The 15,025-nt window shown below is 48.7% G+C and overlaps 1 protein-coding gene across 1 annotated transcript; it reads right to left on the reverse strand.

Annotated features, from left to right (window-relative positions):
• Positions 1 to 613: 613 nt before the first annotated feature.
• LOC125537240 (protein NRT1/ PTR FAMILY 6.4-like) lies at positions 614 to 13,802 on the reverse strand. The gene is made up of 5 exons (XM_048700544.1): positions 13,569 to 13,802; positions 4,413 to 4,530; positions 4,062 to 4,279; positions 3,400 to 3,962; positions 614 to 1,736 (listed from the first exon to the last, which is right to left on the reverse strand). The coding sequence occupies exons 1-5, from the start codon at positions 13,800 to 13,802 to the stop codon at positions 941 to 943; spliced, it is 1,929 nt and encodes a 642-aa protein (XP_048556501.1). The 3' UTR covers positions 614 to 940.
• Positions 13,803 to 15,025: the final 1,223 nt, after the last annotated feature.

Consider the following 15,025-nt stretch of genomic DNA (forward strand, 5'->3'; position numbering starts at 1 on the left):
AGGAAAGTCGTCGTGCTAAGGCCCCGTAGGGCCAGCGCAGCAGCACAGCAACCGCCGCCGATGAAGAGTAGCGTAGATCAGAATGATCCAACCTGAAAACACATGAACGTAGACGGACTACGGCCAGATCCGAACAAATCCACCAAGGACAGATCCGCTGGAGACACATCTCCACACGCCCACCGACGATGCTAGACACACCATCGGGACGGGGGCTAGGCGGGGAGAATCTTATTCTATCTTCAGGGAACCGCCGCCGTCTCGTCTTCCTGAGCAGGACACAAACCCTAACAAAATACAAAAAACAACTGAAAACAGAGCCCTCTCGTCGACAAGGGCCGAGATCCACCGCGCCGCCATGGCCCTAAGGCCACGGGAGAGGAGGCGGACCGACGGCGGCGCCGGCGGGAGGTAGGGGAACCCTAGACTTTTCTTGGGGAAGAGGCTGTGTTCGGGTCCCAAGTACAGCAGAGAAGTGGTCTATTGTTGCAAAAATGCCATAACTTACCTCACAGCTGTTAGATGCAGATATAATGGTCAGAAATGACGGATGACAGACACATCATCATCACCAACTGGGTCTTTTATAGAAGTAGAGAAATCTATGATCTGAAGCATTGTCCTTATAATTTTTGTCAAGTTTGAATAAAGTTACATGTCATTTGAAAAAGAAAATGCAAACACACAAGCAAGCAAGTGAACACGATGGCAACGAACGCTAGCTGCGAGTCGACTGATAGCACTACACGCAACCAATTTTCTTTTCCAGAAAACGTCAGAGACACAAACAGCAGTGCACGTACGCCGCAAACCCCAACGCTGCCAAGTAGTTGTACGCAGCAGTGGCACACGCTTCCTAGCGCCCTACACGTCCATCTCTTTCACTTTCACGGTCTTCTTGACAGCGTCCTCCTCCACCCGCTGCTTGGCCTCTCAAGCCTCAATGCAGCTCCACGGTCGCCGCGTCCGGCCTGGTGCGTTTGTACTGGTGCCGGCTAGCGAACACCAAGAACACCGCGAAGTTGGCCAGCCCGAGCACCGCCAGCATCCAGTAGAAGAGGTCCAGCCTCCCGTCGTCCAGGTGGCCACGTATCCACGCGCCCCGCGTGACGGCGTCGACGGCGAGCACGAGGAGGCTGCTCAGGAAGAACCCCATGGCCAGCGTCGCCAGGAACAGGCCCGTGCTCATGGACTTCATCCGCTCGGGCGCCTCCCGGATGAAGAACTCCAGCTGCCCCACGTACGCGAACGCCTCGCCGGCGCCCACCAGGAAGAACTGCGGCACCAGCCAGAGCGCGCTCACAGCGACGCCGCCGCTGCCGTTGGAGGCGTCCCTGCGTTTCTTCTCGACGAGTGCGGAGACGGCCATGCCGAGCGTGGCGAGGACGAGCCCCGCGGCCACGCGCTGGAGGGAGGTCAGGCCCTGCGGCCGCCGCGTGAGCCGGGCCGCCAGAGGGACCAGGAGGCGCTCGTTGAGCGCGGTGAAGAGCAGGACGGAGAGGAAGAGGAAGACGGAGAGCGAGCCCGCCGGGACGACGAAGTGGCTGCCGGCCCGGCGGTCCATCTGCTCGGCCTGCTGGATGGAGAAGGTGGTCATCTGGGAATAGATGGTCCAGAAGAGTATGCACGTGGACCACATGGGGAGAAGCTTCACCACCATCTTCACCTCCTCCACCTCCGTCACCGTCACCGCCGTCGCCGGATCGGCCTCCGCGATGGCCGCTTTGTCCAGACACCTGTTCATACAGAGAAAGAGAACGGCCCACATTTTGTCACCGCGAACTTGCGTATATCCTAGCCAGATAGCATGTGCAATAATGCAGATCATTCCACCACGCAACTCGACCTATGGCTCCTTTTGTCCACGATCTGCAAGACATGGACAGTGTGCATGCATTGTACCATGCCGGCAGTGCTCTAGAAATGCCTCGGAAATTGGCCACCGAAATGTCACCAAATAGGCAAGCACAGCACGCACTAGTGGTGCCGTTCGTTTGGAGGTGGATTTGCATGGCATGTTGGCCTAGCTCCTTCGGTGTCCATCTCCAAGTGCCTAGCTGCAAGCAAAAGTTCTGCATGGCTTTGTTGCGTTTGTGTAGCACATGATCCTGACTTTCGGACGCCATTCGTCCAAGATGTGATATCACGCCGAATCATCACCCTCATCCGACCGATCTGACACGTCGTAAAGTAGTTAACTGGTTTTGGCTTTTGGACAAAGGGCGTGTCACGCTAAGATGCGTTGTGTCTCCACGTAGGTAGTTCTGCATGGTTGCTTAAAAATTGCTTCAAAAAAAAAGTTCACCTAAAAGATGCACTAGTTTCGATTCTTGGATTGGTTCCTGGTACGTACAGTATATGCCATGTTGGTTTCCCTTTTTTTCAGCCAAGGGTTTACATGTATTTTAAAGGATAGATTCACCCATTTTACTTTGTATGTAGTTTATAATAAAATCTTCACAAAGATTTATATATAGAAACGGAGGGAGTATCGGCAATAGCTTCTCTTGCTTGTTCATTAATTTTAGTTGTTTTTCTTTTTTTGAGAATTAAGTTACTTCCTTAGCCACTTACCGGATGAAAAGCACACACTTTTTTCTATTTCTGATTTTATTAGACGCCTTTCATGAATAGCTACGTGCATCAAACCCTCTGTCACATTTCATCCAGTAGAATCCAAAACCAGAGCATGTCTCATGCATAAGTGTAGTACGTGACTACGTGAATCTGGTGATAGAAGTTCAAGAAAACCAAATGTCTCATCCTAGTTAGCGCAAAGGGACACAACCAAGCCAAATGAAGGGAGTAGTGGTCTACGAATCAAGATGTAATTTTTTCTATTTCTGCTGTTCTTTGTACTATAACAGTTGATGAATAAATCAGAAATTTTTGAAAGCCTCTATTATCAGTTGACAGAAAAAGGGATTCACCCGTCACTTTTTATATGGACCGTCCGATCTTCATCCAACCGTCCAAAATAGATCTAATATTGTTCATACTCTTCCTTCCTTCTCTCTTCTTCCTTCCGCATGCCCCCCATCTTGCCCCCCCCCCACCCCCCCCCCCCCCCCCCCCCCCCCCGCGGGCGCTTCCACGCACCGCCTCGCCACCCCGCCCTCCCCTCAATCTCCACCCACCGTTGTTGCTGGCCGCCGCTCTGGCCATCCCTCTAAGCCCCTCACGGCGAACAACTCCAACGAACCCCCTCCACCCCGCACCTCTAAGATAGATAGTGGGGCTAGGTTGCTTCTTCTCCGGCGTCCGCCCTTCCATCTCTCTCGCTCGGGAAGAAGAAAGAAAAGTGACTGAAGCCAACAAAAATTTCAGGTACCTGAAGTTTAGCAAAACCCAAAGTTTTCTCAAAAAAAGAAAAAAAAAAGAAAAAGAGATGAGTAATACCTAAGCCTGTCCGTGTGTGACACCTTGGCCTCGCGGAAGCCGTGGAGCTCGCTAGCATCAGCCGGGCACGGCAGCCTCCAGTTCCGCCACGCGCCCCACAGCACGCGGCCGATCACCGCGAGCGGGCTCCCCTGCGGCCTGCGGTACCGGTACCTCGACGCGCCGGCGGCAAACACCGCCACCGCAGCGGCCATCGCGGCGGCCGCCACGCCGTACCCCCAGGCGCGGCCGAGGTTGTCCTGCACGTACACCAGCACGGTGACCGCGAAGAGCGAGCCGAGGCTGATGCAGAAGTAGAAGCGGTTGAAGAAGTAGAGCATGGCCCGCTCCTCCTGCGGGTCGCGCCCGTCGAACTGGTCCGTCCCGAACCCGGACACGTTCGCCTTCAGCCCGCCCGCGCCGGCCGCGATCGTGTACAGCGCCGCGTACAGCATCCCGAGCTGCCCGCCGCTCGCCGGCACGCACCCGGCCGCACGGCGCCGGGCCTCGTAGCCTGCCGCCGCGGCGCACCGTGGGGGCCGCATCCCTGGCACCGCCGTGCTTGCCGCCAGCAGGCTCACGCCCTGAAATAATCGATGGAGCAGTAGTGCAATATCAGACGCGCGCGCCCACGTACGTACATACATGTGCAATAATGGCGGCTATGTTGGTGTGCTGCTTACGACGGCGGTGATGGTTGCCGAGACGGCGATGGTGCGGTAGCGGCCGAACTTGGCGTCGGCGACGAAGCCGCCGAGGAGGGCGAGGAGGTTGAGCGTGCCCATGAAGTTGGTGACGATGTTGGCCGACTTGGCGCTGGAGAGGTGCATGTCGCCGGTGAGGTACGTCACCAGGTTCATCGAGATGCCCATCACGCACACCCGCTCCGCTAGCTCCGTGACTGAGACGGCAAAAACCACATAGCGATGAGCAAAAACATTGCATCACCTGCAACTTCGGCGGGATCGATCACTGCTCCCTGACTCTGTGTACTACTGCACGTACACCGGTACACGACTAGCATATATACGTACCTAGGATGAGGCCGGCTCCGAACCATCCGCCGACGCGGGACTTGTCCACCGGCCTGCCCTTGAAATCCACCACCAGACCTTCGCAGCCGCCATTGTCGCCGAAGCCGCCGGTAGAAACCTGCGCACGCCCACGTACCGTTACAATAACATCGAGACCAACCCGATCACTACATCGCGATGCACAAACAGCAGCAAAATCGTCATGTAGCAGTGTTATTCTGACTCGAGAGTGCCGTACCATGTTGCTTCTTGCGATCAGGCGAGGACGAGGAGCCAATGGAACCGAGAACGGAGAGTGGCGCCGCTGTGCCGTGAGGTTGGAGGCAGGGGATTTTATAGCAGGAGGAAGAGGGGTGTTGTGGGAGATTTCCATGCATTTCTCTTTTTCTTCTTCTTCTAGTTTTAGCTCCTTTTGATCTACTTTACTCGCGTTTTCCGATGGGCAAGCCAAAGTACCTTCGAAGATCCTACTCCCCTATTACCTGGCACTTAGGTTGCTGCCTTTCATAAATAACGGTGTTTAATCACTTCCTTGGAGGCGTGTCCTCCACATCTGATCGGATCGGATGATGGCAATGTGTCCACGTCATCACTTCCTCTTTGGAGGCGTCATCTTAGAGACCTAAACGACATCTACCGTTGCTACACGTGTGGTCGGAGGAGGTGTGTTTAGTGGTCGTGGTGCGAACCGGCTTGGGGTCAACGGTGATGTGTGTTGAACTTGGCACAAGCACTGCTTCATGTTGTAGAGTGACCATCTCTACCACGTCTGTCTGTCTTTCTGTCTTTGCCGGTGTTCTCTCGTGGTCCGATGGAGGGGCCTTTGATGCCGCAGTGCTGCCTATTGCTACCCTTTGTGACGATCTCTCCCCCCCCTCTCTCTCTCTGCAACTCGGATCTCTTCTTTTCGACATGTGAGCTTCCTACAATACCCTGTCTGCGCTCTGCTTGGGTGCTTTGCTCTCGCCAACTTGTGGTTCTGTGTGTCCTCTATTTACACTCGGCCATGGACTATGACTAGTCCCGGTAGAGATATTTTCTTCCGAGGCCCCTCCACGAGCATGTCATTCCTCCACTACTTCCCACCAACCCCTCGAGTTGGTGAATTGGCATTCTCTTTGTACATGCTCGCTGAGCCAGCGTCTTCCTCTGTTGTTCTCACCTCGCCACTGGCAAGACCACCCCAATGTTGGGTATTGGATAGTTCAGGGCTAGCAATGATGCAACTCCCTGGTGGTGGAACCCTGTGTTATCCTATATTAGTGGTTTCGACGTTGCTACATTGGTGTGCTCTCTCGGGGACCTCTGAGTTTGCCCTAGTGTTGCCTTTTACGTGCTTGCAGCATAATTTGTGCTGCTCCACCCAACCACCTATTTTCTAAGGATGTTGACCCTTGCATTGTGTCCTATGTATGGGGTGTTTTTGTGTTTTCCTTGTTCTTGCTTCGACATGTTGTATTTCCCCTCAGGCCGTGTGATTTTCGGCCTAGTTTCCTGTAATGAGACAAACTTGTTTAGGTTTTGATTTGGTTTCCCTTTAAAGTGGATCAGCCAAATCAATATATTCAGTTGGGAGAACTCTCCCCTGGTTATTCGTCAAAAGAAAACTGACCTCATAGAGTTAAACATTTCTTTGTTAGCTCCGACATCTTTGAGCAAAACATTTCAACCGATGTTTTTGAGTCATTCTTGGTTTGATTCTCTATGCACTTACAATATAAGTTTGGGTACCACCGCATTTTTTCATCCGATAATTTCGAGTAGTGGGTTAGGCCTTTTCTACACAATCTCTTTATTACAGCTACTTTGTCTACTACAGTACTTCTGAGCACTCAGATTTACTTGGTACTTTCGAGTATGTTGAAATCTTGCAAAAGAAAAGGAGTCACATTTTCTGTTCAGGACCACTCCTCTGCTTTCACCTCATACTTTCTAGCACTTTTTGTCTGATTCCAAATCATGCTCTCGACCGTTCAAATATTTGAAGGTGTTTGGAACCTCTGCTAGCTTTTCTCCAGGGGCTTCCAAGCCAGTTACATTTAGCTTGACACCAGATCCTTGGTAAGATACTCTGGTTGGAGCTTGTTTATGATCTTGTAACATGAGTTTGTAATAATAAGAGCACTCAAATGCTTTTGTTGTACTATTTGGATTGACATGATGTTTGAGAAATTTCACTTCACTTGTACTATGTCTAAGAACTATGCATGTTATTATATTAATAATATGTCGAGTTGCCACATACTCTCCATTCAAATGTCATGCTGAAGGAAATATGCTCTAGAGGCAATAATAAAGTTGTTATTTATATTTCCTTATATCATGATAAATTTTTATTATTCATGCTAGAATTGTATTAACCGGAAACTTAGTACACGCTCGTTAATCAAAGATGGTTAAGTTTCCTAACCATAGACATGTGCTGTCATTTGATGAACGTGATCATATCATTAGAGAATGATGTGATGGACAAGACCCATCAGTTAGCTTAGCATAATGATCGTTAAGTCTTATTTCTATTGCTTTCTTCATGACTTATACATATTCCTTTGACTATGAGATTATGCAACTCCCGAATACCGGAGGAACACCTTGTGTTCTATCAAACATCACAATGTAACTGGGTGATTATAAAGATGCTCTACAGGTCTCTCCGAAGGGGTTTGTTGGGTTGGCATAGATCAAGATTAGGATTTGTCACTCCGAGTATCGGAGAGGTATCTCTGGGCCCTCTCGGTAATGCACATCACTATAAGCCTTCCAAGCAATGTGACTAATGAGTTAGTTGCGGGATGATGCATTACAAAACGAGTAAAGAGACTTGCCGGTAACGAGATTGAACTAGGTATGATGATACCGACGATCGAATCTCGGGCAAGTAACATACCGATGACAAAGGGAATGACGTATGTTGTTATTGCGGTTTGACCGATAAAGATCTTCGTAGAATATGTGGGAACCAATATGAGCATCCAGGTTCCTCTATTGGTTATTGATTGGAGATGTGTCTCGGTCATGTCTGCATAGTTCTCGAACCCGTAGGGTCCGCATGCTTAACGTTCAATGACGATTTGTATTATGAGTCATGTGTTTTGGTGACCGAAGTTTGTTCGGAGTCCCGGATGAGATCACAGATATGACGAGGAGTCTCGAAATGGTCGAGAGGTAAAGATTCATATATTGGAATGTAGTATTCGGCCATCGGAATGGTTTCGAGTGGTTCGGGTATTTTACTGGTGTACCGATGGGTTACCGGAACCCCCCGGGGAAGTATTGGGCCTACATGGGCCTAAGGGAGAGAGAAGGAAGCCCGTGGGAGGGGGGGGGTGGCGCGCGCCCCCTCCTAGGGAGTTCGAATAGGGCAAGGAGGAGCGGGGGCGGCCCCCTTTCCTCTCCCTCTCCCTCTCCTTCCTTTTCCCTTCGGTGAAGAAATGAAAAAGGGAGGGATCCTACTAGGAGTGGAGTCCTAGTAGGACTCCCCCATAGCGCGCCCCCTCCTGGATGGCCTCCTCCTCTTCTCCTCCTTCATATACGGGGGCGGGGGCACCCCAAAGGCACATCAATTGTTCTCTTAGCCGTGTGCGGTGCCCCCCTCCATAGTTTACTCTTCCGGTCATAGTGTTGTAGTGCTTAGGCCAAGCCCTGCGCGGATCACATCACCATCACCGTCATCACGCCGTCGTGCTGACGGAACTCTCCCTCGACCCTCTGCTGGATCAAGAGTTCGAGGGACGTCATCAAGCTGAACGTGTGCTGAACATGGAGGTGTCGTACGTTTGGTACTAAGATCGGTTGGATCATGAAGACGTTCGACTACATCAACCGCGTTATACTAACGCTTCCACTTTCGGTCTACGAGGGTACGTGGACACACTCTCCCCCTCTCGTTGCTATGCATCTCCTAGATAGATCTTGCGTGATCGTAGGAAATTTTTCGAAATTGCATGCTACATTTCCCAACAGTGGCATCCGAGCCAGGTCTATGCGTAGATGATATGCAATAGAACACAAAGAGTTGTGGGCGATAATAGTCATACTACTTACCACCAGCGTCTTATTTTGATTCGGCGGTATGGTTGGATGAAGTGGCCCGGACCAACATTATATGACCACGTTCATGAGACCGGTTCTACCGACGTGCTTTTGCACACAGGTGGCTGGCGGGTGTCTGTTTCTCCAACTTTAGTTGAATTGAATTTGACTACGACCGGTCCTTGTTGAAGGTTAAAACAAAACACTTGACGAAAAATCATTGTGGTTTTGATGCGTAGGTAAGAACGGTTCTTGCTAGAAGCCCGTAGCAGCCACGTAAAACTTGCAACAACAAAGTAGAAGACGTCTAAGTTGTTTTTGCAGGGCATGTTGTGATGTGATATGGTCAAGATGTAATGAGATATAAATTGTTGTATGAGATGATCATGTTTTGTAAAATTTATCGGCAACTGGCAGGAGCCTTATGGTTGTCGCTTTATTGTATGAAATACAATCGCCATGTAATTGCTTTACTTTATCACTAAGTGGTAGCGATAGTCGTAGAAGCAATAGTTGGCGAGACAACAACGACGCTACGATGGAGATCAAGGTGTCAAGCCGGTGATGATGGAGATCATGACGGTGCTTTGGAGATGGAGATCAAAGGCACAAGATGATGATGACCATATCATGTCACATATTTTGATTGCACGTGATGTTTATCTTTTATGCATCTTATTTTGCTTAGTTCGGCGATAGCATTATAAGATGACCCCTCACTAAATTTCAAGGTATAAGTGTTCTCCCTGAGTATGCACCATTGCTACAGTTCGTCGTGCCGAGACACCACGTGAAGATCAGTTGTGATAAGCTCTACGTTCACATACAATGGGTGCAAGCCAGTTTTGCACGTGCAGAATACTCGGATTAAACTTGACGAGCCTAGCATATGCAGATATGGCCTCGGAACACTGAGACTGAAAGGTCAAACGTGAATCATATAGTAGATATGATCAACATAGAGATGTCCACCATTGAAAACTACTTGATGTCCCTTGAAGCTACATCGGTATTTCCCCAAAGAGGAAGGGATGATGCAGCATAGCGGCGGTAGGTATTTCCCTCAGATATGAAACCAAGGTTATCGAACCAGTAGGAGAACCAAGCGACACAACGTAAACAACACCTTCACACAAATAACAAATACCCGCAACCCGACGTGTAAAAGGGGTTGTCAATCCCTTTCAGGTAACGACGCCATAAATTGGCATGTGGACGGGAGAAGGTTGTAAATAATGATAGATCGAACACCAAATCAAATAAATTGCAGCAAGGTATTTTTGTATTTTTGGTTTAATATATATGAAAATAAAAGCAAAGGAAAATAGACCGCAAAGGCAAATAATATGAGAAAAAGACCCGGGGGCCGTAGGTTTCACTAGTGACTTCTCTCGAGAAAAATAGCAAATGGTGGGTAAACAAATTACTGTTGGGCAATTGATAGAACTTAAAATAATCATGACGATATCTAGGCAATGATCATTATATAGGCATCACGTCCAAGATTAGGAGACCGACTCCTGCCTGCATCTACTACTATTACTGCACACATCGACCGCATCCAGCATGCATCTAGTGTATTTAACTTCATGAAGAAACAGAGTAATGCAATAAGAACAATGACATGACGTAGACAAGATCTATCTATGTAGAGATAGACCCCATCGTTTTATCCTTAGTAGCAATGATACATGTGTGTCGGTTCCCCTTGTGTCACTGGGATCAAGCACCGTAAGATCGAACCCACTAGAAAGGACCTCTTCCAATTGCAAGATAAATAGATCAAGTTGGCCAAACAAAACCCAAAGATCAGAGAAGAAATACGAGGCTATAAGCAATCATGCATAAAAGAGATCAAAGAAACTCAAATACTTTCATGGATATAAAAAGATAGATCTGATCATAAATTCAAAGTTCATCCGATCCCAACAAACACACCGCAAAAAGAGTTACATCATATGGATCTCCAAGAGACCATTGTATTGAGAATCAAACGAGAGATAGGAAGCCATCTAGCTACTAACTACGGACCCGAAGGTCTACAAAGAACTACTCACGCATCATCGGAGAGGCACCGGTGGAGGTGGTGAACCCCATCTGTGATGGTGTCTAGATTAGATCTGGTGGTTCTAGACTCTGCAGCGGCTGGAATTGATTTTCGTCAACTCTCCTAGGGTTTCTGGAATATTGGGGTATTTATAGAGCAAAGAGGCGGTTCGGGGGGCACCCGAGGTGGGCACAACCCACCAGGGCGCGCCTGGGCCTCCTGGCACGCCCTGGTGGGTTGTGCTCCCCTCGGAGCACCCCCAGGCGCAGCCCTGGCCCATTAGGTGTCTTCTGGTCCATCAAAAATCTCCATAAAGTTTCATTTCATTTGGACTCCATTTGGTATTGATTTCCCGCGATGTAAAAAACATGCAGAAAACAGCCACTAGCACTTAGCACTATGTCAATCGGTTAGTACCAAAAAATGATATAAAATGACTATAAAATGACTATAAAATGATTATAAAACATCCGAGATTGATAATATAACAACATGGAACAATAAAAAATTATAGTACGTTGGAGACGTATCAGCATCCCCAAGCTTAACTCCTTCTCGTCCTCGAGTAGGTAAGTGATAAAAACAAAATTTTTGATGTGGAATGTTGCCTAACATGTCATCTCATATTCTTTTCTTTATAGCATGGACATTTGGACTTTTATATGATTCAAAGCAATAGTCTAGTTTTGACATGATAACTTAAATACTCAAGCATATCAACAAGAAACCATGTCTTTCAAAATATCAATGCTAAAATAAACTATCCCTAGCCCATCATGCTCAATCATTGATCCATTCATGAAACACACTCGCATATTAACTACACCCAATACTCAAGTACGATCATAGTGCCTCCCAGTTGGTGCTTTTATAAGAGAAGATGTAGACTCAAATTCAAAATAAAAAGTGCATAAAGTAAAAATAAAGGCCTTTCACAGAGGGAAGTAGGGATTTATAGAGGTGCCAGAGCTCAAAGCGAAAAACTTAGAGATAAAAACATTTTGGGAGGTGTGTCCTTCCCACCAACGAAACCAACTTAGAGTTCTCAACACTTTCCATGCTAGATATATCATAGGCGGTTCCCAAACAGAAAATAAAGTTTATTCCTTTTTCCACCATACTTTCACTTTCCATGGCTAACCGTATCCATGGGTGCCTTCCATACTGAGGGAGTCCTGGATTAGGGGGTCTCCGGACAGCCGGACTATATCCTTTGGCCGGACTGTTGGACTATGAAGATACAAGTTTGAAGACTTCGTCCCGTGTCCGGATGGGACTCTACTTGGCGTGGAAGGCAAGATAGGAAATACAGATATGTATATCCCCTCCTTTGTAACCGACCTTGTGTAACCCTAGCCCCCTCCGGTGTCTATATAAACCGGAGGGTTTTAGTCTGAAGTACAATATACAATCATACCATAGGCTAGCTTCTAGGGTTTAGCCTCTTTGATCTCGTGGTAGATCAACTCTTGCACTATTCATATCATCAAGAACAATCAAGCATGACGTAGGGTATTACCTCCATCAAGAGGGCCCGAACCTGGGTAAACATCATGTCCCCTGCCTCCTATTACCATTCGCCTTAGACGCACAGTTTGGGACCTCCTACTCGAGATCCGCCGGTTTTGACACCGACATTGGTGCTTTTATTGAGAGTTGCACTGTGCCTTCACCATAAGGCTCGATGGCTCCTTCGATCATCGCTAGCAATGCGGTCCAGGGTGAGGCTTTCCTCCCCGAACAGATCTTCGTATTCGGCGGCTTCGCACTGCTGCCCAATTCGCTTGGCCATCTGGAGCAAATCGAAAGCTACGCCCATGGCCATCAGGTCAGATTCGGAAACTTAAACTACACGGACGACATCCGCGGAGACTTGATCTTCGACGGATTCGAGCCCATGCCGGACGCGTCGCACAGTCGCAACGAGCATGACATAACTCTGCCATCGGACAGTGTTCGAGAGATCGCATCCGCAACTACTCCGGCCGTTAGCCCGGAGCAAATTGCGCCATCCTAGAGCGGAGGGATAGACCCCGCCATGGAGGCCGCACTCTAAGTGGTGATAGAGCCAAATACTGACTTCACCCCTTACGAGAGCCGTGTCGCCGAACCACTAGATTCATCTCCGGCCATGGACTCTGAGCCGCTCACATCCGTGCCCGTCGAATTCGACTGGGCGCCGATCATGGAGTTCACCTCCGCGGATATCTTTCAGCACTCACCTTTCAGAGATGTGCTAAATTCATTAAGGTCTCTCTCCCTGTCAGGAGAACCTTGGCCGAACTATGTCCGGCTAGAATGGGATGCGGACGACGTGGAAATTCGCTGCCCACCCACCACCCACTTAGTAGCCACTGTCGACGACTTAACCGACATGCTCGACTTCGACTCCGAAGACTTTGACGGTATGGACGATGAAGCCAGAGACGAACAGGAACCACCGCCCTCAGGGCGCTGGACCGCCACCTCATCATATGATATATACATGGTGGACACCCCCAAGGAAGGCAATTGGTATAGGGTGGAACCCTCAGTGGAGATCTTTCACGAATTGGAGGGGGAATCCCCAAGAACAAGATGAACACAAGAGGGAAAACACTTAATTGACTAGATCCAATCACACATATGCTAGATCCAATCACACAAAGAGAGATACAATGATTCAAAGACAACAAAGGAAAGATACAAGGTGCTAGTTCATCCCAATCCTATGAGGAATGAGGTCTTGATGATCCTATGATGGGGATCTATCCACTAGGGATCTTCTCCATAGGAGGTCTTGATCTATCCACTAGGGATCTTCTCCATAGGAGGTCTTGATCTCCAATGGAGAGGTCTCTCTCTCTATCTCAAGAGGAGGAGTGGTACAAGGAGCAAAGCTCTCATATGTCTATTATATCCTTTGCTAACCCAAACAAATGGTCTAGGTACGGAATATATAGGTAGGTGGAGGGAGGGGACGAAGCGGAGGCCCAACAGCAACTCACAGCCGTCCGTCCTGATGGGCCCGTGCGCACGGGGTAAGTTGGGCCCATGCGCACGGGGGTCCCGTGGGCACGGTACAGGCCCGTGCGCACGGGGTGCTCCGGCGCCAGCTCTCTGTGTAGCCCGTGCGCACGGGGTCTTCGAGGCCTGTGGGCACGGGGTTGCCTGGGAGGTGCAGAGTTGGTCTTGTTGTGCTCCTTCTTCCTCCTTGTGGCCTTGGGGTCCTTCTCCTTGGTCTCCGGGATGCTCCTTAGCTGCTTGGCGGCGGTCGCCCTCGTACCTAATGATGCACAACGTTTCGTGGTGAGGTAGCGACCAAGTCCCATGGATATTCATGTAAATCTTGAAGAGGAGGGGGTTCACCTTAAGTCCGGTAGGTCCGCTTGGAGCTTGATGTGCTATGAAGGTGTACATGGTGATGTCCGTAGGATGCTCCGCATCATCTCCCCCCCCCTTGGGAGAGATCCGACCTCGGATCGTGATCCTCATCACCATGGAAACGGTTGTCGTCGACGGACTTTCAGGTGGACGGAGTTGAAGACATGGCGCAATCCAAGTACTTGCTACCTCTTGAGCTTGCGTTGGATTTCCCCGAAGAGGAAGGGATGATGCAGCAGAGTAGCGTAAGTATTTCCCTCAGTTTTTGAGAACCAAGGTATCAATCCAGTAGGAGGCCACGCTCAAGTCCCTCGTACCTGCACAAAACGATAGCTACCTGCAACCAACGCGATTAGGGGTTGTCAATCCCTTAACGGTCACTTACGAGAGTGAGATCTGATAGATATAATATTTTTGGTATTTTTGGTATAAAGATGCAAAGTAAAAAGTAAAAGGCAAAGTAAAAAGCAAAGCAAGATTAAAGTGATAGCGATTGATATGATGAGAATATACCCGGGGGCCATAGGTTTCACTAGTGGATTCTCTCAAGAGCATAAGCATTCTATGTTGGGTGAACAAATTACTGTTGAGCAATTGACAGAATTGAGCATAGTTATGAGAATATCTAGGCATGATCATGTATATAGGCATCACGTCTGTGACATGTAGACCGAAACGATTCTGCATCTACTACTATTACTCCACTCATCGACCGCTATCCAGCATGCATCTAGAGTATTAAGTTAAAAACAGAGTAACACTTTAAGCAAGATGACATGATGTAGAGAGATAAATTCATGCAATATGAAATAAACCCCATCTTGTTATCCTTGATGGCAATGATACAATACGTGCCTTGCTGCCCCTTCTGTCACTGGGAAAGGACACCGCAAGATCGAACCCAAAGCTAAGCACTTCTCCTATGGCAAGAACTACCAATCTAGTTGGCCAAACCAAACGGATAATTCGAAGAGACTTGCAAAGATAACCAATCATGCATAAAATAATTCAGAGAAGATTCAAATATTATTCATAGATAGACTTGATCATAAACCCACAATTCATCGGTCTCAACAAACACACCGCAAAAAGAAGATTACATTGAATAGATCTCCACAAGAGAGGGGGAGAACTTTGTATTGAGATCCAAAAAGAGAGAAGAAGCCATCTC

The sequence above is a fragment of the Triticum urartu genome, chromosome 2 (genome assembly GCF_003073215.2).
Source record: "Triticum urartu cultivar G1812 chromosome 2, Tu2.1, whole genome shotgun sequence".
NCBI lineage: Eukaryota > Viridiplantae > Streptophyta > Magnoliopsida > Poales > Poaceae > Triticum > Triticum urartu.

Coding starts and splice junctions, on each gene's coding strand:
- LOC125537240 (XM_048700544.1), bottom strand. CDS start 13,802: ATGGGACTTGGTCGCTACCTCACCACGAAACGTTGTGCATCATTAGGT. Junction 4,531..13,568: donor AGCTGGCGCCGGAGCACCCC/GTGCGCACGGGC, acceptor GGGCGTGCGCAG/GTTTCTACCGGCGGCTTCGG. Junction 3,963..4,061: donor CGGCAACCATCACCGCCGTC/GTAAGCAGCACA, acceptor CGATTATTTCAG/GGCGTGAGCCTGCTGGCGGC.